General features: G+C 42.7%; 1 protein-coding gene across 6 annotated transcripts in view; it reads right to left on the bottom strand.

The window, feature by feature from the left end:
• Positions 1-27405, bottom strand: part of NFATC1 (nuclear factor of activated T cells 1) — a 110618-nt gene that overhangs the window by 33882 nt on the left and 49331 nt on the right. For 5 of the 6 annotated variants that reach the window (XM_039712260.1, XM_039712263.1, XM_039712262.1 and 2 more), the window contains exons 7-8: positions 12283-12338; positions 10921-11053 (exon numbers count right to left, since the gene is read on the bottom strand). In XM_039712260.1, the coding sequence (XP_039568194.1) occupies positions 10921-11053; positions 12283-12338 (189 nt within the window). Of the gene's footprint in view, positions 1-7069; positions 8310-10920; positions 11054-12282; positions 12339-27405 lie in introns of those variants that run through there. The other variant, XM_039712264.1, reaches the window with a different exon arrangement.

Genomic DNA, 27405 nt, shown 5'->3' with positions numbered 1-27405 from the left:
AATGCAAGACCGAAGAAACGCACCTAGATAAACACAGCAACTCAGATATTGTAAGAAAATACCTTTAATAAGTTCCTGAGCTAGCAAATATTCTCACATGTTTTATATTAGGTTCACTGTGCTAGCACTAACCACAGCACAGCTGGAAATATGATGGTTGTTGAACACCGAATTTTCCCAATATATCACTGTTATAGAAACACCTGTGCTAAATAATTCCACACTCAACCACTGGCAATACAACTCCAATAAACCCTGGAGTTGTCTGACTGGTTATAACCCAGGGAAGGATTATAGCCCTGGTGGCAGGCAGGCTGGAGGCTTTACAGAAGACAGGTTCCTGATCTCAGGCTGCCTTTTCATTGCAGCTCTTCTGCAGCACACCATTGCATTTTATTGTCACTTCAGTCTGAGTTTTTTCTTTAAAAAAGCAATGCCATGGGGTCCATTTGGAGGTCTGGTTAGTGGTCATGAATATTGTGAAATTTTTTTTTGTATGTTGCTGCACTGGAATACACATACTGCAGCCAATGGAGGACCACCAGAAAGTCCTGCTCTGCACGAGGTGAAGGACTGATGGGTGGCAGGGACTCTACTCCACACCTGTTAGTCCAAAACTCACTTGAAGATGGTGACAGCAGCCAAAGACACTCCTGGTGCCTACCAGTTCAGAGGGAAAACAGAGACTGCTCAGGGCTAGTCAGAGTTGTTTTGCTTTGAGCTAATACTTATGGGCATCAGTTATTTAATGGGAAACATATTGTCTTTAAATGGACAAATACAACCTGCACTTATGCTTAGAGCTGCCTGAACTTGTTCGACTGAACTATCTTCATTACCTTTTTTAATGTGTTTTTTCAACACAGTAAAGAAAGTCAGCCCTTGCTCAGTTTCATATATTTTGTTTGTATGCTAATCTCATCACTAGAATAAGTATCACACTAGAAGACAGAAAAAGTATTCCTGCTGAAATGGTGAAGGTATTTGTATCTGACTTTTCTGTGTTTTGCCAGCTGCATAGCCATTAACCCTGTGCAGGGTGAGTGCGAGCATCATACAGGCTGGGATGGCAGCCACTCAACCCCCTTAAAAAAAAAGCAAACGTCTTCATGAGGTACCAGTTTGGAGAAAGGAGGTCTGGAAGATTATTTTGTTTTTCTCAAGAAGAAACCAGATGATCTGGAATCATACCTGCAAAGCCGAGCATGCCAGAAGAAATGGAAGACATTAACATTGCCCTTCCAGCCAGATCTCAACTTTAGTATTTTACATGAATAACCATAGTACTTGACTTGGGGAGGACACAATACTACAAATTGCTACATTACATCAGTTAATGGCTTGTTTATGCTACTCTGTTTATTACCTGCTTCTCTCCAGCCTATGTATCTTCAACAAACAGAGTAACAAAGGCCAAAATTCTTCCCCAATGTTTTTATTTGCAAACTCAACTCAAACTACCTGTGCATCTGATCTGGCCATTCTGAAAATACCATTAATAATATATATTAAGAAAGTATCAATTCTGATTGTGTCGGAAATTGGTGAAAACCACCTCACATTTTTTCTTTGAAAGGGCAACTGTTTTCTTCCGCTCTTCAATGGACTTTAGAGGGCTCGAAGTAAGAGCTATGAGTATTTCAAGGCACACCTCCCCAGACCAATGCAGGTAGCTGTATTCACTGGCTACCTACTTACCATCACAGTGTCTGTGGTGTTACTCAAACACTGTAATGAGGCTACAAGGAACTAATACATCCTCACCCATTGTCTCACTGACTTCTGGGGGACTGAGGTGCTCAGCTGGGGTGGGCAACTGCATCTGACTTAGAACTTGATACAAACCTTAGTACCCACCTTCACCGTTTTCTCCCAGATATTAAAATCATAGAATACCCTGACTTGGAAGGGACCCTCAAGGATCAAGTCCAAATCTGGGCTCTGCACAGGAGAACCCTAGGCAGTTCACAGGGGAGCCCTCTGCACAAGACAACACAGCGGACAGCACAGTTCACAGGCCAGCTTGTGTTACCACTTATCTACTGACTCATGATTGATGAACTGCCAGTCTTTACAAAACTAAGATTGAAAAAGGGGTTTTGAGCCCTTTTCAACATCCCCGTGGAGGCATGGTAAGCTAGCTGTCATAACACACATTCACTTCATCACTGACTTCTACAAGTGAGTATTTCAGAGAGGGAGATGCAATGTGACATAGACAGCACCGCTAATTTTCTCAGGATTAATATTTAACAGAGAACAGTATTAGCCTAACTTCTAGCTCAAATATGTCAAATCTTGAATTACTTGGTAACACCCTGCCAGCTAAAAGACACACTCCTAGTCAGTCACACAGGAGACCTGGGCTGGCAATTAACTGCAAAGTCCTACAGCTGTTCAGAACCTGTGAGCAGTTTCAGCAGAAACAGTCACTTCTTAAATCCAGCAGAGCCATACCAAACAGCAAAAATTGCTCTGTCTCAGAACTGCTCCATGGTGCTGAGGTAGCACCCAGCCTTGCAGATTCTCAGCTGGCTAAAATAAAAAACTGTGACTGAATTTGCGATACACTGAGATTTACCTATAATAAACTGCAGCAATAAAGCCAGAATTTGTAAAATTGTATACACAAAAGATGAGACTCAGAAGCCACATTATTCATTTAAGAGTGCTGAAAGATCTGGCCCTTGCCCTAAAAAGGTAAAAATGAATGCAAGTTTGGTACAGTGAAATTTTTAATGCCTGTTACTTCAAAATGCATTATGTCAGCTGACAGACTGTTTTAAACAGTCCTTGATTTTGAATAGTAAAATATGACAGAAGTCACTGTTCTAAATTAGTCTGATAAGCAAATTAATTTCAAATTGGTTTTCAATGGTTTGGTGATGCCTTCTTAGACTCTGAACTCATGTCATTATGTCATCTAATTTAATATGAAGTTCTGAGAACCACGCATTGGCAACAGCCCTAGCTATAAATCAAAGCTTCTTACTCAGAGAGATCAGGGTTATGACATCATACCAAGGCACTGGTGGAAGACAATGGTCCTTCTGTGTGTTTCTGAATCTGGGAGAAATATTTCAGCCAATTCTGCAAGCCCACATTTAAATGAAAGGCCTTTCTAGCAGGTAAAAAGTTAATATATCAAACCTAGAAGAAAAATAATAAATCATGCACATTCAGTAAAGGGAGTCAGAAAGTGCTCAGATATAAACTATACATATTTTTTGACAATTCTAATAAGTGTGTGTTTGCTTTCGCACTTCAGCAATCCAGATGTGTTTTTAATTTTTTTTCATTTTTTGCGGGGGAGGAATGCTATTAAAATATGTGAACTCAAAAAATAAAATCTTATCAAAGAAACAATTATTCTGATTAACATTTAGCTATCAAATTCCCATTTCCATGCAGTATTGTCAGTGTAGACATTTATAGCACTAAAATATATTTATTTTACTCTCAAGTTTGATTGAACTTATCCAACAAAATAGCTTCCTTTCATGGTGTAGACTATGATGTAGTTGCCTGGCACCTGCACACAGATTTTAGTTAAGAGTATGAAAATCAAAACACTACTTTTTTCATCATGTGCACACACACATTTCTTCAACTTCTGGACTAAATGTCTGGCAATTGGTAAGAATTTGGGATGGGACTTTCAAAGAGAGCTGAGAAATTAGCTATCTAAATCTTCATTACTGAGTTGAGCTCTGAAAGGCCATTTGTGCCTTTGAAATCCTTCCTTGTCAGTCAGTTTTGATACTGGCAGCACACCTTCAGAAGACACAGCACTGTGTGTGACCCCAGCTGCTGTGTCTGATTTGCTGCTGGTTGACCAGGGACTAATTAGGGATGTGGACACATCTCCATGTGCAGTTCAGCCACTCTGGATTTGTGCAAAGACAAAATCCTGGCTGCTGCTGCAGTACTGGCTGGATCCAGCATACTTGAGGCCTCACCCCTTGTTCTGACTGTGGAGCAGCCAGTGCTGGGGAGAGGCGAGGGGCTGGCTGTCCTCACCAAACATAATCCCTGCTTCAGAAACACCTGAGCAGCGTGGCTAAGCAAAACTTTCTGAAATGCCCTGCCAACATATGTGCAGCAGTGGCAACCTCAGTGACAAGGGACGAGCACTCGGTCTCAGGGATCTTGTGAGACAGTCAACTACAGGGACCTGTGCAGATGCTGTCTATGAACTTGGTGCTCTCCCCAGGCACCTATTAAACCAAAACACTTAAAGGTCAAGCTGCTATCAAGCCTTTGCTTTTAGTTACTAAATCCAGTGCATGGTGACTCAGACACAAAGGAAGCCCCCTGCCATCACGACACTGCAGGGAGCACCCGTGTGTGTGTGTGTGCAACTTTTATCTGCACAAGTATCTGAACTTGCCCTCTCTTGTTTGTACATTACTACTGGTGCTACTCATAAGGAGATCTAACTCCAAAAGATGACTGCCTACCTGCCAGCCCTTTTTGAGTTTTGTGTATTTTGAGATTTTTGTGTATTTTTGTGTATTTTGTGTATTTTGAGATTTTTACAGGTTCAGATGAATATATACAGTTTTATACAACAATAGCTCGGGGAGATGGAAACCTTGTGCATACACCTCACCACATAATCTTGGACAGTGACATTATCTGATTTGGAAGTGCTTTCCAGCTAACTCATTTGCTAAATGATTTTCAACAGCTGTTAAACTATTAGGTTATTCTACACATATTTATGAGACAGAAGATTATATACGGTAGCTTGTTGCATGCCCTGCTAAATCAGGTGGAGAGAAGTAGAAGGTAGGTGGAGGGCATTTTGGGTTTTACTAGTACAGAAGGTTATGCATTAGCTTTCTTTCAAAAGAAAGAGATAAAAATTCTTAAAAGGCACAATTTTTTAGCATAACACTTTGTTCAATCCTCCAGTGTTGAATAGGAAAATCAAGTCCTGTGATATGCCCACCTGTGCTGCTCTGCTGCTCCTTCCACAGTGTGGTGCAGCATGCAGCTCCACTGCTGCCTTCAACTGGACACTTAACTGTGCACAACACTCAGTCTGCACCAGCCAAGGCTTTCTATGTCACGTCTGTCAGATGTTAAAATACACCCAGCTGAGGTCTTTTGTGATGATGCTGCACAACATTACACCACCAGTGCTGACTTTATCCCTGCGTGCATGCGAAGTCACTGGGAAGCAAGGCAAGGAGTCCTCAAAATGCTCATGCAGAGGAGTTCAATTACCAAAACTACAGGCTGGGTTTTTTTCATCTGAAGGGAAATATTTGAAAATTGAGATACTGACAAAAGATAATTTTATGCACTGGAAGTTAATTGATAGGGATGATCATTCTGATGGTCACAGCCATCAGCACACAGCCATGGGGCTTCTACAGAGCACTTGTCCACTCCTGCCTTTCTCAGGGCAATCAGACAGGTTATTTTTTCCTGGCCTTCCAGGTGAAGATGGAGCACCACAGAGAGGCAGCGTTCCTCATATGCCTCCACACAGATCAAGACAGACTCTGTGTGCAGGTCAGATGTGGCTGGGCTCTGTCTGACTGCTGAAAATGGATGTCACATGGATGAAGTGTGGGCAGTGCATGAAGCATGGGCAGCTCCAGTGGGTTCCCAGGACCTGAGGGTGTAATGCTGGTGAGTGCAACACGAGCCTACTCTGCTCCTCCACAGACCTCCCATGGCTCCTGGATGGGAGTGGAGAGGCTCATACACCCAATGATGATGAATTTTGTGATTGTCATAAATGAGAACAGGACTCTGACAAAACCTCACCTGCTTTTAATTACTCTGCTAAATGTCAAATCAGGCACTGAGTAGCCAAAACTAAATAAACTGTGTCAGTGTATAGTGTAAAAATGAGTAAATGTGATTCATGCTGTCACCTAAAATAAAGTCCCCTGGGGCCAACCTCTCACCCCATCCCTTCTGTTGCCCTGTCCTGCCATGTGCTGGCTTTGCAGCAGTGCAGATGCTCCTGGGGATGAAAACACCTCCAGCAGGTCTGAGGCTCCAAGACTGACACAGCCATGCTCCGTCCCCTTGTTGAGGTGGTGCTGAGGTGGAATTGCACCAGCCACTGGTTACAGTGCCTGCTAAACACAGGCCCTGCATTGGCCATGCTTCCCCAGCAGCCCCCAAATCACCATCGTTTGCATAAAGGACTAGGCCAATAATTTTGCCGACCTCAAGCAGGAAAATACAACAAATACTGAGAAGTGAGAGGTGTCAGGAGACAATCAGCACAAGCCACATGCTGTGTCACATTAGAGTGGCAACACTTTGCATCCTCATTTCTGCTAAGGGGGCTGATGTCATCTTTTAACTTAGGGAGTGAGGTGTGGGTGTAAGGTGCACCTGAGGTGAAACAGAGGCATGGCTGCTCAATGCAGCCATGAGAAAAGTGTTGCACCCATCTGTATGGTGGGCAGAGGATAATTCTAGAGCAGAGGCAGTAAGTCAGCAGAATGCTGACAACAATATGCCATGGGCAGCACACACCCTTTTCAGATGTACACCAAGGGGTGGTCCTGCAAGGAGTGGGGAGTTGGACTTCATGATCCTTATGGGTCCCTTCCAACTTGAGGTATCCTACAATTCTATTCTACAATTTTAAGAGCTTCACTTCTGTGCCACTGGGCTGTAAACCACAATACTGAGGCACATCTAGTCACCACAGGCAGGCTCTCGGCACAGCTACACACCCACAGATTCAAAGGACTTCCAACCCCACCAAGTCACTGTGGCCAGGTTTTCAGAAGAGCTCAACATCTCGGAGACTTGTGCAGATGACTGCAGGGAGGCAAAGGGACTGCAGAAAAGCTGTATCTGTGTGTGAAACCTGTGTAGTTGGAAATCTGGCCCTGTGGGTAGCGAAACGCATCTCAAAGTAAGAGTTACCCAGAATATCAACACCATTTTAATAAATACCAGAAGCAATGAAATTATCTTTTAATAATGCTTTGAAAATTAAGAAGCCTGACAGAAACAGAAACTGGAAATACTTTATCATCAACTCTTTGCAAAAGCGTATTTTTCATTCCAGTAGAAGAAACACATCAACTTTCCTTTTTCCTTTTTATTAAATATTTCCTGGACAAACTAGCCTGTCATTGGTCATTCAAATATCACTACTTGTCTAAATAAAATTCAAAGAAAAACTTTCCTGTGTTCAACATTCTTGATATCAATACTGGTTGGATAACAGAAAACATAGAGAGCACTGACTCCTATCTGCAAAAATAAGTTCTTGAACACATTTCCTCTATTTTTTTTTGTACCTACATAAAAGAAATCCAAACAGACAGAAATCTAATCCTTATCATTCATTGTTTAAAGTCTTCTGAGCAGGAGAACTCCTTCAGCTTTCTTAGATGAAAGCACAGGATTTGGAACCACAGCATACATGCCTGTATTCTTCTTCAGACTCTCCGGCTTAGTTTAACCCTGAAACGTGGCTTTCCAAAATGTTCTGCTGCACGTGATGGAGATGATCATCCAAGGGTCTGCTCATTGTGCTCTGCTCAGACTTCTGACTGCAGTGTCTGGTCCAGAGCCTTTCTCCTCAAATTTTGATGGGATGTGGCAATGCAAAATGTTATCAGTACTTACCATATGACCTGCAGGAATTTCCCTGTGCCAGAATGGTATGGAAACTACTTATATTTCTGCACCAGGCATGTCTGTGGAGGAGTCTCAAGAGCCTACAAGCCTGCAGGCTCCAGGACAAAACTGATGTGCAATTTCTCAGTGATATGTATCATTGAAGTAACACTAAAAAAATGACATTACAGTCATTTATGTACAATTTAAGCTAATACAGGATTCAGGAATTGCTCAAATTTAGCAGAACAGTAAAGCAAAATTTCAATTAATATGGATTATGAGTACTTAGGTTTACAGTCTATCCCAAGCCAAAGACTTAAGGCAAGCCTATTTTCAAGACCTTGGCTCCTTTTGCAAAGCATCTATTTTCTGTTTTGCTTTGTTACTTAAACTTTTCATTTACAGTGCAATAAGATTTTCATTTTTATAGCAGTTTTTTTATTTCTGAAGCAGAAACTTGGTGAAGACCAAGTAAGTCCCTGCTCTGCCAAACACTTCAGCTAACACAGGGAAGGTACAATCCTGCCACACCTCCACAGCACGAAGAAGCCCTGTGGTGGTGAAATTATACTGCTGGAGATGGCAGCTTGTGCTGGCTGCATGTCACAGAGCTGTACTCCATGGAGATGCTATAGGACCATCCATGGGAGGTGGGATGAGTGAGGTCACGTGTCCCTGGATCCACTGGCTGTTTTCCCCTAGGGAATGAGGAGAAATAGGAGCTACGGGAAAAAGCCCCTACTGCCCCGCAGAGGGGGTGGGAGCTGCACAGCAAGCCCATGGCTCTACCACTGGTCTGTGTGTGCCCACACCCACCCCAGGAGCACAGCCAGGGGGTTCACATAATATTTAGGCTTTAGTCCACATTTGGTATTTTGCTTTGGCACAGTCCAGTTGAGCTGTACAATATATATCTGATGTGCATCATGAAGCTTTTAAAAGCTCCCTCACACAGAAATACCTGCAAAACTACAGTAGGCCCTGAAATGCAGCATTTGATTAGTCCTAAAGCACAGAAGAAGAACAAGAAGAAGAAGAAAAAGAAGAAGCAGCTTACAGGATACCGTTTCATTTGTGTAAAACCACATCTTACACTTCATGATCACTCTGACATTTGCTTGTCAAAACCCTACACCTTCTCTGTTTGTGGGATTTGTTTAAACAACAGAGAAAGTGTTACCTGGGCCAAAATCATGCTTATCTCATCTAGATTTTTTTACACTGATCACCCAGTGGTTCTTGAGTCAGGTAATTTTTTCTGCATGAGTTAAACTTTGGTTTTCTACAACGCCTTGAAGCAGTAAAATAATGTTGTGACTGAAATCAAATGAAGCCTAAAATGACTCCTAGAAATACAGCAGCATAAATGACTGATTCAATCACTGTACGTGGTTTCTAAATACATAGCGGAGGCGATTGTATCTATCTTTGAAAGGCACAATGGAAAAAAATACCAGCCACAGAAGGGCAAAACCTTACAGCTGTAACACAAGGCATTACAACGCAAACATAATAAAAACATACTACGCTATTAATTCTGATGATTGCAGAAGCACATTCACTTTTACCTCTGCTATGGGAGAGGCTGCAAAGAACGCAACATGTTTTTCAATTAGCTATATGCACATATACATATGTATTAAGAGAATGTGAATGGAGACCCAAATAGGAAGGAAAGAATATTTACTAGGAATACCTGCTTTCCTTTACCCTACCCTGGTGTTGCATTTTTTGTTTCAGGTTTCCTCATGCTGAAATTAAAAGATTTCACTTGAATTTAAATTAGTACAGCAGACTAAACAAGATTCCTAATGTTTTCAACAATTACCATAATTAAAGATGTCTTTGCAGAATAAAGCCTAGGCTGGTTCCCTGCTGTCACTAAGTCTGCTGTCACTAGTATGTATTCCCATCTCTTCACATCAAATGTTCCAAACAGAAAATAGAGATAGCATAAGCCAATTCTGCAGGAGTGCACACTATTCCCGGGTTTAGAATACAGTGGTAAAAGAAGGCCTATGTAAAGGCCAAAGGGAAGATGCTGCTTAATAAACAGCAGCTAAGAAGAGGCCTGAATCTGAAATATTTATGAGGGTAACTTGGGTGACAAGGCAATACCTGACTGCCTCAACAACTGATTTTTGTTGCTGAAAAGTGTTGTGGAAGAGAATAACAACTCTTTTTCTTTACAATTTAAGAGATGAACAGTCTTTAAATGTACAGACATCCCCACTGGGAATGAAGTTTGCATAAGTAGGCTGATTCAGTGAAGCATAGCTACACAGAACATATGCAATAAGCTCTCCGTTGCCATGTCAGGCTTCCTGTACTCTTATTTTTAATTTAAGTCCCAATAAAAGTGCACGCATGCTAACTGGGTGAAATTGCAAATGTGTACTTTATGGGATTTCACCTACAAAAAGTTAGCATGTCTCTTCAAGTCATGTGGCATGACTTGAATATTGCTTTGTTGGTATTTCCCACAGAAGGATTATTTTTGCTTGGAAAGTCTACAAAAAAGCATAGCTTAATATTTTTTTCTAATTCCTCTTGCTTTCCAAATGACAACAACAAAACAACCACCTTTCTTTTCCTGCTTTCCCCCAGCGTGTTCTTGGTAAAAAAAGCCATTTCAAATAATAATTTTTAAAAAATCTGAATTTACTATCTATTAAAATCTTCATACAAGCCTGCTTGGAATTCAGCTATCATGAGTGACTTTATTGTCACTTCACAGCTACCAATATAAGCTAAAAAAAAAATAAAAATTGTCACACGTTTCTGAATATTTCCCATCCATGAAGCATTTTACATGGAGCATTCCGATCTCTACCCACGTTGTCCATCTCAATGTTCACTCTGTGCAAGGCAGCAAGGTGCGAGATGACTGCAAGGGGAACCCACACACCATCTCCAGCTCAGAGCCCAGCATGCTTAAAATATTGTGGTGTGAATTTAGAGATGTTATTTGAATGCAATTTACCCTCTGGGGTTAGAAAGGGTTGACAGCAGCTTAGCAGAGAGCTCAGTGCCTTCACAAGCATCTGAGTTCGTGCTGTGGCTCTTCATCTCCCAAAAGTCGAAGTCCTTGTTTCAACAGGCCTCTGCCACTAATGAAAATGGAAATAATCTGCAGAGGTGGTGTCTTGTATGGGCAGTAGAGACAAAGGCAGCTCTCCTGGATTCGTTCTCACTCCCATAGCACCAGGTATACTTCCAAAATATTCAAATTACTAAAGAATTATTAGAACCATGTATCATCATTATCTCTCACTTTTACTAGCAGAGATAAGGAATTTGTTTTGTTACCATTAGCAGGAAGATAGGTGAAAAGCTGGTACTGGCTTCTCTTTCTTTTCCCGTTGCAGACATAGAAGTTGACCTGAACAGGGCTGGTAATTCTCTGATTGCGGAAAGGGGGTATCTCAACCACCAATGAATTCTGCAAAAGCAACAATTCAGAAAGTCAAGGCACAACTAAGGCAGTCTAGCTGTACAATAGTATTGAAAAGCTAGCCCCGGGAAGGAAGAGAAACACTCTCTGAAGGGAAACTGGTGGCTTTGTGGGCAAGGATGGCTTCCCACCATGCCCAGTGTCCTTGCCAAGGACTCTAGAAGTGGGGTAATTATTTTAGTATGGCTCAGATCTTTACAAAATCACTAGCCCTTACTTCTTCCCTTTGGACAGCAAATATGATACTGCATATGCACAAGACTCTATCCAGCCTGCCTCTGTCAAGAATCTGGGACCACAATCAAATTGTGGTCTCTAACTGAGCAGGAGAAAGCACAACAGCTCGGTTGGCAGGTCATCCCTGATGTATCTGAACCTAACAATATTTCCTTTAAAAGGCATTAGGACAGCATTACTCAAATATTTCCATTTTCCACAGTGAAATATATTTTAAAATAACAACTCAGGGAGTTTTAAGCATGCTAGCTTCTGTGGATGGGAGAGTCATTGTTGCAACAGTGCAACATGAAAAAGGGCTGGAGAATGTGCAAATGATCTTCCACTGTCAGAAACCAAATACTCCTGCATGGGGCTAAGGAATGACTTAGCTTCTAGGGCATCAACTCACACATATGCACAGTGAATCTGCAATGACCATCAAAACCTCCCTTGGTGCTTTTGGAAAGAGTAACAGGGAATTCTCTTCTTAGCATTTAGCCTGAATTTGGCTGAGATCTTTAAATTGTTTGCCTGCAGGTTTGCAAGTATTGCATATGCCTGCAGACGTGGAATAGTGGATGCACTTCCCACTTAGAGTCATAGCTGAGGGAGCCACACTTCTCCAATGTGGAGCTGATATCCTGTGAGGGGACTCATGTTTGTCCTGCTGAAGAGAGGAAAGCCAAGGAAAATGATCAGAAATTGCTTTGGGAGCAGCAGAAAGAACTGACCCCACAAGACAAAAGATGAGCAGATGGAACTGGCCCATCCTGGACAATGAAAAAATATTTTCCAAATGGTCTCTCCTACTTTTGGGATAGCTTCCAGCGAAGGCTTTTTACCCCATGCTCACGTTAAAGAAAGATTTCCAGGAGGGGAGGCCTAAGTACTTGTTCTGTTTCAGTGCCAAAGCCTTGGAAATCCCTCTTTAGCAACAGTGCTGGAGAAGGCAATATATATTTTTCATCTTGATGTTAAAATATTTAAGGCAGACTTACTGGCTTGCACATTTCTTTGTCGGTTTTGGCTTCCATTTCCCACACATGGTGACCATCTAAAAGACAAAAGAAAAAGATATCTAGTTCTTTCCTTTTTTCCTTTCCCAAGCCAAGAAAGGAACAACTTTCACAAAAACAATCTCTCTGAAGGGGCACTGCTTATGTGAAAAGGAGCTCTCACAACGCATTGTCCAAAGCATTGCCCAACTAAGAGACCATCTGGGTCACCTGTGACAGGAGCCCCTTCAGCTTTTCTGAAGGGAAGAACCACAATCCAGAGTGAATGATACCATGATGGGGGGCAGCCACTGAGACTTTGCTCTGCCACTAGCCTGGACAAAATATGCAATTCTTCTACATCTCAATTCGCTGAACTTTCAGACAACATTACTCATACTTATGCTGCCTTTTGAACACTACCTAGGCTCTAAGTCATATTCAATATTAATATTAAACAATACAAAAAGTAAGGTAGCATTAAGGAAGCTACTCAACCATGCAGGATTTGATTTTAACATACTCCTAGTCTGGCTTGTCATAATTCTGCTACTTGGGTCAAAAGGCAAAGCCATATGCTTGGAAACACAACTTTAGACTCCATTTTGAAGTTGGTTTTGTTCAGCTACTGTGGTCCCACTTCTGGAGCTGCTTTTAGTGGTGTGTTGGGGCCTTCAAATTTACCGAATTTCTGTTTTCACGCAAATGTAGATTTAAGCCACAACTATAACGTCTTCTGGGAACATGTTTTCTGGGGGAAACTGACTTTGTCCAGTCAATTTTCCTGCACATTACTGATACAGAAATCACTGGAAAACAAGGTGAACTTTTATTTCCTTGCATCTTCAGATCTCAATAGGAAAGAAATGAGAAAAGTAATACAGAATGTAAGGTTTCCATTCTGAAGGCCTAGAAAAACACAAATGAAAGGCCATAAGCAGACTGCTGGATAATCTGGACAGTGGAGACACATGCAGCTTCACGAGTCCCACCAGATGTTACTGAAATGAAGTGGAAACGGAGACTTTATGTCATCTCTTTTGTACATTTATTGAAGCGTTGGGACATGCAAATGCAAATATTTGTTATTTTGAACTTCGTCACATGGATGTGGGCCTGCCTTAGAAAAAAAGCCCTCTGAAAGGTAAAAGAGTGAATGGTACTTTTTCTTTTTCTTTTCTCTTTCATGGCCAGGATGGAGGTGATGCATTTAGAACTGCCTGATTTATTACAAATGTCTGTAAATAATATTTTTGTGTACAGCTGTCCTACTGTGAAAGGAATGCTGCTGAGGGACTATCCCCAGTGATTGTTTTAATGTCCAAAACCCTTTTCTCTTAAATGTATAGAAAGAAGCACAACATGAAGGCTGCAGCACAAATACCACAGTGAATTTGGCAGGTCTTTATAGAAAAACAATTAGCAGATCTACCCTCAGTTTCTTCCTACATTTTAACCTATGATGCTGGAAGAGGAATCCCTTTAATTGGTACTGCCACATTCAGCTGCAGGGAGAGAAGGAGCAGCCAGACTGTGCTTGAGACTCCTTAACGATGCCTTTGGAGAGTGCCAGAATTGAAGTAGGCTTCTTGGGAGGACTGGCAATCACTTCACAATTTATCCAACAGATGCTTCCCCTGGGCTGTCAGTAGAAAACCCTGACCAAAATTCAGCAAGCCAAGACACATCCCCTGTCTGGGAGCAGCTTCCTTTATCTCCATCCTCTGTAGCACTCCCTCCCTACCCCTAATTAATTCAATCAGCTATAAAAGCAACACAACGCTGACACTATCACACATTTTGCGAAATATAGGAACTTCTGCTTTGGAAGGGGCTTGCTGGGCTGTTTTTATTTAAACCTACAGACGTCCAGACTAGTAGTTAACATGTGTTCAATTTGCCTTTGTAAATGGATTACCAGAAGTTCAGGTTTTTTGCTATGTTTAATTTGTGCTTTGCAAGACGAATGATCTGATTCAGGTTTCTGGTTTTTATTTCCTGCCGATACTTCAGGAAAATACAAAATGACTCCTCTCCAGCTATTCTTTCAATTATTTCATGCAGCACTGCCTTTATGCATTTTTAAAATTTTTATGATGACAAAAGGAGTTTGTTCAGAAATATTTTAGATGCTGTAATCTAAACTATTATAAAAATAAAAAATCCAGAGCCGTGGCTCGTCTTTGGAAGCTAGGAAGAACAATACGGGTTTTACTCCAAGAAATTCCCTTGGGACTGTCCAGACCATAGGCAACTGAGGGGAAAGGGAAGAGAAGGAAGAAGTAGGGAATAGACAACTCATTAACACCTAGTGACATTTCATTTAACAAAATACAGGGAGCAAAAGTTGTTATGAAGCAAGAGACCAAAAAAAAAGAAAAAAAGAAAAAAAAAGAAAGACAATTCCTCATATTACGTCTGGTGAACCAAGAGGGAAATCTCAACGCCCACGGACTGGGACCAGCTCCAGGAGGGAAACCTTAGACCACTACGTCAACCTTTTACAGTAAACATGTTTTGCAGGTTTAAACAGTTCAGCTGAAATTAAAAAAAGAAAAAAAAGAAAAAAAAAGGAATAATGGCTTTGGAATGGTTTGTGGGACCCCTAAGCCTCAAGATAGTCCGTCTATGCTGGAGAAAATGGTTTTACCCCAGTGCCCATCCACTGGGGAGCCTGGCGAGCAGGCGGGATGCCGCCTCCTGTCAGCGTGTGCTGGAGGAGCGAGGGCTGCTCGCCCACAAAAGTTTCCATTGTACGCCTGCCACATCTGCAGCTACGCGCCTGGTCTGGGCCCGAGGCAACTCCCTCCTGGCCGCCAGCCAACCCAAGTACACCAGAGCAATTTATACCTTTCCAAAATGCAAATAATTCAAATTACAGACATAACACAAAGCTGAAGCAGACACATTTCAGGCATTCCCGTTAAAGTTTGCTCTCTGGAATTACCGTACCCAAATGGGCAGTTGTTATACGGGGGGGGGGCAATGGAGTCAGGAGAGGAAGGAGAGGAGGAGGCACGAAGGAAAAGGGAGAAAATGGCTTTTCCAAAGGTCTTATTTCATTCCTTTTCATTTCACTATTTACTTTTACGAAGTAATAAGAAGTGTCTTCTCCAAACCAAATGCCTGGCTTTGTTTTGGCATTTTTAAGATTTATAGTGCAATATTTTGAAAAGAAAGACAGTTCTTTATATAGCTAAAAAGCTGGGTCAATGTATTATAGCAGTGCCTTACGTTTTGTGAGGGCTCTTTTACCAAATGGAAATAATCCCAAAACATCCATGTGCGGAACGGCAGGGCAGCAGTCCTGCAGAGTCCCTGGTGGAGTGCCCTGCTCTCTCAGTGCCAGCAGCAACAGCCATTAACCCAACAGAGCCAAGGCTTCAACAGGGGACCACGCACAGGCTGGATGAATGACCCTCGAATCCCACCTCCTCCAAAGAGACAGTGGTAGTGCTGGGGGAAGGAGAAGCTGCTTCACCCGCTCTCCATAGGCTGGAGGCTGTGCTGACAGGTGGCCATCAGCACTACTGCCAGCTGAAGACACCAGGTTGGTCAGGAAGCCTGACATTTACAGACCCATCCCTGTTATTTATAGCCATCCCTGCTCTGTGTGTGCTTCACCACCATCCGCCTTGTTTTCTTCGTCGCTGTGTAACTTGAAGCACCTGGGATTGCTAATGACAAAAATGCTGTGAACCTACATGTTATGTGGAGTGGATTTTCAGCTCTGCAAGGCATAAACACCCTGTTTTAACATGGGGTGGCTGAACGGTGAATGGGCCTTTGTAGCCTGCTCTTATCGGCTGCTCGCTCCAGCGTTGAAGGAAACTGCGCACAAGTCCAGAAGTAAAAATACTCTAATTCATCAGGGAATTCCCTGCAGCATGAGTCACCAAGCGGCTTCCCCACCACACCCAGCTACAAGATTTCCACATAAAAAGGCACTGTAAAGGTCTGTTTTAACACAGAAGCAGGGCTAAAAAGTAGTTGTGTAAATCTAGCAGATTCAGTTATTCACCCATAGAGCCTTGCAGACCATGGCATACAAATTTTCCTCGTGGAATAGCAACACAAGGAGCTGTAAAGACTTTCCAAAGACATTTTTGTAGCATCTTCCCCACATCATTGCCCATGCAGAGAGATCCCCTGGGGTTTCTAGGGCTGGATTTACCTTTGTGTCTCAGGGAACTGCAAGCATAGTGTCAGGGGTTTGCAAGTTCAAAACAATCAAACCACCAGCATAACTTTCCAAAATGATGGATTGCAGAAAGTGGGAAGAATATACAAATGCAAAAAAACCTAAGCTTGGAAACTCAGGATGGTATAACATCTGGCAACCACTTAAATCTTGCCTCTATGAAATGGGCATAATGGGAACGTTCAGATATATTTAAGTCATTCCACTTTACTACAGGAGATTAAAACAGTCCATATTCTTTAGTGGACCTGTGTTCACTTGAGATATGAGAAGAATAGACATTATCTAGGATTTCACTGCCTATACACAGGGTACATTTTATATTCTTCCAGTCTGTGCTTCAAAACAGTTTGACTGCACTGGCTGCACTGTAAATCTGTATTTAAATACATTTATTCCAAGTAAAATGGTGAAACAAGCCCTACCCTCCCAAAGGAACTCACTACTTGATTAATGTGTTGTGAGATTACCCTGAACAATAATTCCTATGTTACAGTCCAGATTACTTTAACATGTCCACAACAGGCAGGCACAGATGCAATGCAGCATCACTTTGAGGTGCTCTGCAAAGGCTGTATTTGGCTCTAACTATGCATGTTTAAATCCCTGAGGAACTAAGAATTTGAAAGCTTTCAACTTGCACTGCTAGCCTTTGCCCCTGGTGGGTGCCCTGACGACACTGAGACGACTGATCTGTGAAGACGTTCAGAAGGAATGGATGGGTTTCTGTGCAAAGAAGAGGATGAAGACTATGGCAAAGTCTCATCATTCAGACTTAGCCATCCAGTTCTCTGCAGAGATGCCATCAGCTTCCAGGGGAAGGGCAGGTTGGACTGGCAATGAAAGAGGTAAGGAGGAAGCTCTGTTGCTTGGAGGACAGCACTCCCCAGGGCAGTCCTGGGCATGACCCACTGGCACCGTCTCACCAGCTGGCACTTATGGGTTGGCATAGGTGTACTGCTGCCAGATTTTGCAGGGGCAGCAGACTTTTGGATTTGAGGATACCACAAGCAGTCAGGGCAGTTTTCTCAGCTGGTCCTGCAAACAATGTTTCTGCAGCTGGACACCAGCAAGAAAAGGGGATCCCACCAAGTGGGTGGGATTCTGCACCTATCCTGATACACAGGTGTACATCTTAAAGATATTTACAAGGGTCAGTCACTAAGGAGGAACCAACACCAGCCAAGCAGTCTGGCATGAGATGTACAGGGAAGATGGGGCAAGAGAACAATGAAATATTCAGAAATACAGTGTGTGCTAGCAGAAAGCAAGTATCTGAATTGCAAGTGGTCAGGACCTTTCTTCTGATCTCCTCAGTCTCATTTCCTTTGATCTCCTCAGGCACTTTGTTCTCCTGAGATCTCAGCCTCTTAGGGACCTGTGAGTAGCGAGATGCTTCCTAGTCCCAGAGCCACCTTTAGAGCAGCTCTACCTCCTGGTGCAGCTCCAGTCGGTGCCATGGCCTGCCTACTGCCCAGCACATTGTCTCTGATTTCCTCTCCAGCCACCCTCATCCCTATTCTTTGCTCTTACACCACTTTTGCTATGAGACCACAGAGCTGGTCTGATTTTCACTTACTTTATTTCCCTCTTCCATGCCAGGAAGTCCCCCAGATGTTCTTCTGCCCTCCTCACAGCCTACTGTGCTGCTACAGAGACTTCCCCGCAGCTTTGCTCCCCATCCCTGGCAAGCCTACTGGCATGCCCCTATCCATGTACGGCAGGGCTCAGGCATAACTGACCTATTTTTGTTTCCACATCAAAGGTGCTGTATTTGTTGGTGTCCTCTCACAAGCATTTTTGCAGCATATGTATTTTGTCCACTCCTTCAGCTATACATTTCTGCAGTATAGAGCTGAGTACCATGTAGACTTAGGTCTGTTTGCCATCAATATGATACTTTTTCTCCCTTCTTTACCTTGAATTAACAGTAAGAATGTCATGCAGCAAGCAGGTGTAAAAATCCAGCACAAAATGGATCTCACCGTACTTTGGAGTCAGTGCCAGACACGCGCTTCCTCTCTGGCTGCTCAGCTGGGCAAGCCAAAAGCTGAGGGACTCACTTTGCCTGAATGGTGAGGCCTTTTTAGCTGCCTTTTACCACAGTATGTCTAACAGACGCAATTATTCTGAGTTCCAGTGTTTGCAAATGAAATGTAATTTTAGTCCAGGTAATTAAAAGGAGGCACGGTGCTGACAACTGACAGATCGAGGTTCATTTTGAGCCAAAACCATTGCAAAGACCTGCCAGATACTATTTTCAGCAGAATGGAAGCTGGTTGTGCAATTTGTTCTCTCTGGCACCTCCCCCTATTCAAATTATCATTGGTCTGAGGGTTTTGTTTAATAACTTTAAGTAATTCCAGGTCTAAGACATACAACTTCCAAGTAAAACTGCAGCTTGACATCCCTGATAAATCTCTCTAGAGCAGGCAGGTCAAGCAAAGCACACCCAGCACAGCCACCCACCAGCAGTCATGACAGCACTTCACTCTGGTTTTGATTACATTCACGTCATCTCCTTGTCTTCACAATTTTACTTTCCTCTGGGAAACTCTAGTAGGCTGAACCTGTGACTCTGCAGCTGAAACTGAGTAAAATATTCCTGGTCCATCTTCTTCAGTCTAATCTGTCTCATATTTTCTCAGACTATTGGAGTAACGAACCTCACAGCCAGTTTAAATCAAGTTCCAAATTTTTCTTACATGAACAATTCTTTTCCTCTACTTCTGTGCTGGATGCCAACATCACCACCTGTACTATAGCTACTTCTAATTATTTCTCATCTTAAGATGTAAATTTGATCCAAATGCTTTCAAATCTTCCTTCATTATTTTTTGAGACACAAACACTTCAACTCTGTGACTGCAACTTCTCAACTTCCAGAAACTTCCCATTATGGCAACTCCTTGTGACTTTCTGGCAGATACTTTTGAAGAGCATTTTTAATTTTTTTCCATCACATTGTTCCCCTCACGTCTTTTTTCGTGTTTCTCTTGTCCAAGAAGGTCAAGCTTAATCTTAAGAGGTCCCTCCTGCTCTCCTTTGGTTTTCTGACTTGACATCAGCATCCCAGCAACAAGGCACACTTAGGAAACAATCTATCTCTCTATTCCTGTCTTAAATGTCATTGTATTTTCTTCCACATTGAAGGTGTAATCTTACTTCCTTAACAGACCTAAAAGGAACATGCTCCTCTTGCCTCAGGTCTCTCCACGTTTCCTCTGCTACCCATCTGAGACGCGGACCAATTCTTAATGATGTCAGGAAAGCAACAAGACACAAGTTGTCATTTTCCAAAAGAGGTAGGCATTCCCTCCAAAAACTAAGAACTTTGAAGGCATCCCCTTCACTTCTATTGGTTTACATAGCAAGGTCTAGCTAGTGGCTGTGCTGCAGGGGTAGAGAAGATTCCAGAAGCTGACCCCATGTCTGACAGAACCACTTCCTGATGGCTCCAAGATGGACCCTGAGCTGGCCAAACCTGAGCCCATCAGCAAAGTTGGCAGAACCTCTTTATCAACATACTTAAGAAGGGCGAAAAAACTGCAGCAGCTGTGAGAGAGGAGTGAGAATAAGTGAGAGGAACACCCCTGCAGCCCCCCCCCGCCCCAAACAGTGAAAGAGGGGGAAGTGGTGCTCCAGCAGCCAGAACAGAGATTCCCCTGCAGCCTGTGGGGAAGACCACGGTGAGGCACCTGTGCTCCCACAGCCTATAGGGACAACCACACGAGAGCAGAGATCCACAGGCAGCCAGTCAGAGCCCATGCTCCTGGCAGGAGCTGCAGCCTGTGAAGGAGAACCCACGCAGAAGCAGGTTTTCTCAAAGGCATGATGGCTGCAGGGCACCCACGCTGAAGCAGGCTCTTCCTGAAGGACAGAACCTCGTGGAGAAGGCTCATGCTGAAGCAGTACATGAAGGACTGTCTGCCATGGGAGGACCCCGCACTGGAGCAAGGACACAGTACAGGAAGGAAGCAATGGTAAAGAGGAGCTGTTTTGGACTGACCAAAGCCTCCATTCCCTGATCCTGTGTGCCACTCAGGGAGAGGAAATAGAAGTCAGGAATGAAGGAGTGAAGTTGAGCTTAGGAAGGAAAGCAAGGGTAAAGGTGGTTTTCAGTTTTACCTTTGTTTTTCACTATCCTACTCTATTTTTAATTGACAATAAATTACTTCCCCCAAATGGAGCCCATTTTGCCTGTGACAGTAACTGATATGCAATCTCCCTGTCTTTACTTTGACTCACGAGATTTTTCATCTTATTTTCTCCCCCCTGTCCTGGGGGGAGAGAGGAGGAGGAGTGAGAGACCCGCTTGGTGCGCATCAGGCAGCCAGCCAAGGTCAACCTACCATACTTCTTTCCTCCACTGTCTTTAGGCACTGATCACTTCATTAGAATCAGATTTCCTGTAAGGGCTGTGAATTCCTGTGTGTTTGGACAGACAGTCCTACTAGAACAGTAACAGTAAAAACTGTTTGAAGTCCTGGACTAGTTGTAAAAGTTTAGAGACAAAGCTTTGATTGCACAGATACAGCTGCTTGAAGCCACTTAGTCTGGAAGATATGAAAGAATAAACATGAAGCATTCAGCCACATTTTCTATAATAATAAAAAAATTTACAGGATTACTCTGACAAGTGACTTTTGAGACCATGTGGTTATTCCTTATTTCTTTGTTGTCCACAGTAAGTATCTGTGATTGATTGATCTCATTCTTCACTGCGAGAGCAACACCCTGGATGAGACTTGCTGCTTCTGACACCATCTCATGTGTATGGCTGCTGTCCCACTCTGTCTTCACCATTCCCTAGACTAAACAGCCAGGAAAAACTGAAACGTGCTGACATTTCCTACAAGCTGCATCACTACTCTGTGCGCGTGAAAGGGTTCCACCATCAAATGACTGCAGCATCTGATGACACAATTCGCCTAAGGATATATATTTCTGGGCAGTGGCCAGAAACCCCTTCAGCTATCAATACATCTCTAGGATCTAGGTTCAAGTGACCTTCATATGAACTCCATGCTCCCAACTTGTATGCCTTTGAAGTTTCCAGTTTATCTAGTTTCCCGAATTTCTAACCTCACTGTGCATGAGTCAGCATGCAATTGCTCACTGCCAACTGGAACGTGTGTCCTGAACTTGGATAAACAGACAGATAAAGAAAAAATTAAGTAGTATCTGTCTATCTGACTAGAGGGGGAAAGAGAGTTTTGCCACTTGCTTATTTATTACGTGAGCTACAGTATGATTACTGGTGTGAAACATGACCCCTTCTTGGCCAGTTGCCCCCCAAACTGCTACTGGCAATGGAAAGAGCAATGGAAAGATCTCTGAGAATGTGAGATCTTTTACCATGTGAACCTCTGCCAAGACTCAGGTCACCCATCTCACCATCCCATCACATCACGTCAAAACAGACTCCAAACCCTAAGCTCCACAGCGTATCTGAGTCAAACCAAAAAGCCCACATGCTTCCTCAACACATCCGTTCCATTCACATGCTACTCAAATGTTTTGTCAACATATCACTTTCCAGAACTTTTTGTATGTTTTGCTGAAGCTAAAGTACTGTGGTCGAGTTACCTGCCATGTCACAAGGTAAATTCTGCTCACACAACGTGTGGGAAACAGAACTGAATTTATAAGACTGACAATTGTACCTTAAGGCAGCAACTGATTGTTTCTAGTTTCTGCCAGAGACAGAGAAATTTGAGAGGAACAAAAAAACTATGAAATGCTGGAGTGGACAGTTATATTAATCCAGCTTCCTTCTTTTCTGAATCACATTTTTCTTGTGCAAAAATTCAGCCAACTAAGCTCAACCACACATCTAACAGGAGGCAAACTGTTAAGTTTTCCCATCTGAAATACTCACAGAAAGTTATGATTTCCTTTGGCATAAATATATTTTTAAAATTGTATTAGTGATTTCACCCAGTTATCTTTCATCTGCCCTAGTTATAACTACTACACATCAACACCTTCATGTTCTAAGAGCAAAACCTGTTCAGCAGGGAGGAGGAACAGTTTTGACAGAAAAATCCATTTAACAAAACAAAAACAACAGCAGAATGAAGAATTTGAAGCAATAACTAAATCTGAAAAGCTTCCTCATTGTTTGATAATACTCAAAAAGAAAAATCCCTGGAGGAAATGTTGCTTACACGTGTTTATTTCACCATCTTTCAGGAACTTTGAGTGTCAAAGACTTTGAGTACAATTGCTGAGGATATTATGCAATTAGGTTACAGAACTGTATAGGTGCCAGGATTACTGTTGAAGTCTGAGTAATTAACAAGTTGTTCAAAACTGTTGAAGTCTCTAAGTCCGGACTTAAGAGACATTGTGAACACTACAGATGTCTATCAAAGAGAGTGATGCATCTTCAGGGAGGGGCATTTGTTACAGGGAAGATCAGACACAGCCTTTGACCAGGACAAAATGGCTCTCAACATTAACAGCCCAAAGTACCAAAGTCAGTGTTATTTGAGAAAGTAATCCCATAGTAAAGTTGAGTGTTACATTTCTGCCTTTTCACTCTTTAAAACCCTTGCTCTGAGCTCTCATCACTAAGCACACAAGCAAAGAAATGGGTTTGGAGCTCTGACTTGACTAGTGGCAACTCAACCCTATGATAATTAATAATAATAATAATAATAATAATAATAATAATAATAATACATCCAATGACCATTACTGCCCATAGGTCACAAATTGATTATAAAGATTTCGTCAGTTTAACCTGATCTTTTAGGCATGTCTAGACTTGGCCAAATCTGTGAAGTCTGGAAATACTTGAGTTAGTTCCAGTGTTAAAAGCTACAGAAGTGAAGAGCGTTTTTGAGCAAGGAGAGATTTTCAAGGTAGTCTAACTTTTTCAGATCTCAATAAGAGACTTTTTCTAACCCCCAAAACACTCTTTTTATTGAAAATATCCTACAGCATGCCAGGAGCTATAATCCAGAATTTACCATAACGTACCCATAATTTTCCTGTGCATTGCCCCTTGGGATACTGGGTTTGTGTCTTATCACTGAGCTTTCACTCATCAGTTACATGATACATCTTGTGGACTGAGGGATGAAAAACAGGATTTTTTCAGTGCAGTGATCAGTTTTATAGATCACTGATCGTAATCTGATATACTGAGAGCCAGTGTCTGGTCATTTTGGTTAGTTCGGGTTTTGTGCTGCTTTGTGTTTAGTAGCTCATTACATTTAAAAACTTAGCTTTGAAAACAGTGTTTGCAGAAAGCATTATCAAAAAACGGTTGCTGATAGATATGCAATCCCTAAAACACACTCTTTAAGCATCTCTGCTTTTTCTGAACTTTCCTCAAGATTTCTGTTGCCTGGTACATTTATAATCTACAAATAAAATAAAAGGTTTTAAAGTTTAAAGTAACTAAGTCAGTCTTCCGTTATAAATCCAGATCATTATCCACGCAGATGCAAATGTTAACAGGAAGCATTTTCACTCCTAGCCAAACAATTCCTGCCATAGCTAGCAAATACCAATTTCATTTCACCTACTTTTGTAACTAAAATGCACACCTTGCTGCCACATCAACCCCCAGCCTACAGACATCAAGGGACCTGGCCAGTAAGGAGTTGCAGACTTTTCAATATTTTACGAAGTACTGATTCTTCTGGTGACAAACAGACAGGTGTTGGCCATCCTCAACGTTGGCACTCAACAACCATGACATGCACAAGACACTTCTGAACCTCAGGAAGAGAAACACATGACTACAAAGAGAGACAGAAAGTGAAAGGAGATAAGAAAAAAAAAATTATTAGTGTAATTTTTAAGCAAAATCATTGTGGGACTCTCCAGTCTAAGGAAATTCTGAATTTAAAAGAACTCAGAATTTGAATTGAATTGAACCTCTTGAAGTACATTTAACATTCATATTTTCACTACTACTAGGTTTCTTCTACAGTCATTTTATACCATTGCTCATCACTGGAAAATATGATCTGATGTGCAAGCAACAGAATATTGCACAAAATCTGGCAAAATAAGGCCTCACATCAGTGCGCAAGAACTTTTTTATGGTACTGTAGAATCTTGAGCAAATTTTAGTCCACTTCTGAACACTCATTATTTATCCAAAGGGGTGCCTTGTGCCTGACCTCACCATGAGGGGTTCTCCTTCCAGAGAAGGTCCTCACAGCGCTTCTCCTGTGGTGCTGTCAGTGTGCCATGCCTTCACCCCCTAGATACCCCATTTTCCCTGTGTGAGACAGAGTCACAGGGCTGCAAAGTTTGTTTTGCTCTGTTTCATATGCTTCTTGGCTGAACAGCAGCTAGCAAGGGGTTAAGCTAAAAGCAGGAAGCCACTGCGCCCCAGCAGAAAGATTGATTTGATCATTCTTCAGGGATTCCCTCTTGTATGAGTCACTACTCAGACTGACTCCCCCACCAAAGGAGGCCAGGATAATGCCATTCCTCCGGAGACTACAACAGCTGAGGGCTAGCCCTGAAGACTGAAAGCTTGGGATGCATGCTTGGAAAAACATTCAGCAGACCACAATGCACTCAGCAGACGTAGGGAAAGCTGGGGAAAGAAAAGGCAAACAAAAAGTGTTCTCAAACTCCTTTCATTATCCAATTAAGTATGCAGACTAGGAGGAATTAGACAAGCTCCAGGAGACTGCCTCTCAGCTTGGGGACTCTGCTTGAGAAGGACTGAAGACATGAGTTGACGTAGTACAATATTTAAATTTTATACAAAAGATACATTTTCTTTACGAGCACAATGATCTATTACTTTGATCTATTACTCTGTAATAGCTGTGTTTGGCTGCTACCTACTAGGAACGTGATTAACATTCCAAACTCAAAAACAAAAGTGGTTATAGCAGCAAAACTAATGAATGTCTCCAGCTAATCATAGAGCTTCATAACCAGCATTCTTAAGAGAAACTATGCTGGTGCTCCTTCTCTTGACCTACTTTCACTGATGTTCAAGAGCTGAAAGGGAAAGAAACACCCCATGCTGATTTACAAAAGTGAAGGCTGCTAATGCTTGTTCATTTGACGTTAAATACAGTGACTGTTCAAAAATCCAGCCAGAGCAATCTGCCACTAAGGTAATGATACATTGCTCTTGTTTGCTTCCGATGCATCGAGCTGTGTGAGGCAGCATAGCACACAAACCATGGAAGCATTAAAAATTGCTCAGCCCAGATTAGCCAGCAGCTTTGCTTTTAGTGTGTCATTTCTTCTGACACAATTATTGCAGCTTCTGGAGACACTACACTGACTCTAAGGGCTCAGCCCCTGAAGGCCGTACTGCCCTGCAACTGCAACAAATGTACAGTGAGACTACTAAAAAAAGGCAGAACCTTAAATTCTGTAATTGAAAGCTATACAATGAATATCCTGCTTTTAGTGTACCTAACGTAGTATAGGAATATAGGAGTAGAGAGACAGTGTTCAACTGTCAGACAGATCAACGCTGTGGTAACACACATAGAAAACAGCATCACAATCACAATCCTTCAGAACGCAATACTTAAAAATTTTCCAACTCAAAAAATGAAGGGAAAGGAAATAAGTATTAAGGAAGGCACCCTTTAATGTGGTTTCCTTCTTGTAATGAGACGGATTGAGGACTCCTGACATGTCACACTAACCCAGTTCTGTGCAGCAAAGGAAGTTTAAAGTAAACTTTAACTTTCTTCCCCCCTGGGAGGAACACAGAGAACAGAATTCAGTTTTTTAAAATTGCAATACAAGCTTTTTCCCATTTTTTTTAAACTTTCTTAGGAAACAAAAAGGATGTTTCTGCTGATGTCACAGCCACATCCTCAAGTGTGTGCTGCAGTGCTTGGAGTTCTCAGAAATGTGCCAACTGTCTCTCTCTGAGAAGCCAAGGCATTGCCTCTGCCCAGGCACTCCTGGCAACTTAAACCTCATCAACCCAGGATTCTGTTGGGGAATGTCAGGGAAGTCTTCTGCTTTTGTCCTGAGCTTGCTAAGCCCAAAGACTTGGGTGTCTTTGCCTCCGGAGCCTCCCCTGCTTTCCCTGCCATCCTGCCCCATGTCCCAGGTTCCTGTGGTGCTGGTAGGGGCCGTGGGCAGGAGAGCAGCGTGGGAACCTCGTGGACATAAAGGGTTAAACAGGCACACTGTCCAAGCTGGTGCAGGCGGCCTGAGGAGTGCCCAAGATTGTTTTAAGTTCGGGGTGGGGGTGGGGGGCTCAGCTGGCAGCTGAGGAATTCAGAGCTTGTGCCAGCACCAGGGAAACCCTTTCCAAAACAAGACTCAGAACTATCCTTAGCAGTCTCATTCCAGGGCCTGACTTTGACTCCCAGCTCCACGGCCACCGCTTATTCCCGCGGGGGGCATTCACACCCATTAGGCACTGTCACCCTGTAATCCACCCCTCCTGCAGACACATCCTGCCCCAGCCCCAGCTCCCACTCCATGCATTTTCCCTGTTTCAGCCCGGCCTGTGACTCTTCTCCAGGGGAACCAGTCCCACCACCACAGCACTGCAGGAGCAGTGCTGGGCAAGGGGAAGTTGTGTTCAGTCCTTCCCTCAGTCCTCCAGGTAAACCTGTCCTTCATATGAATGTGTGTACTCCAAGTCCTCCTCAGTCAGCGCCTTGTAAACGCCACAGGAGACACAGGTGCACACACACCAGCAGCAGCACAAATTACAGAAATATTTAAGAAGATGCACCGTACTGCAGATTTAGGAGGACACGGCACCAGAGATTTCAAACCCCTCTCACAGGTCCTGCATGCTACACTCATGGTTTGCTACAATAAACAAATGCCAAAGGTTGACTTTCAACATCTCTATTGTCTACCTGTAAGTACAGTTGTCACAGTGTGAAACCTCAGCATTAGGCACAGCTCAGATCCTTTCCACAGCTTTGCCCAGTGACATGGAAAACACATTACGT

The sequence above is a fragment of the Passer montanus genome, unplaced genomic scaffold, assembly GCF_014805655.1.
Source record: "Passer montanus isolate IOZ18808 unplaced genomic scaffold, ASM1480565v1 scaffold26, whole genome shotgun sequence".
Lineage (NCBI taxonomy): Eukaryota > Metazoa > Chordata > Aves > Passeriformes > Passeridae > Passer > Passer montanus.
This window is presented reverse-complemented; position numbering and strand designations above follow the sequence as displayed.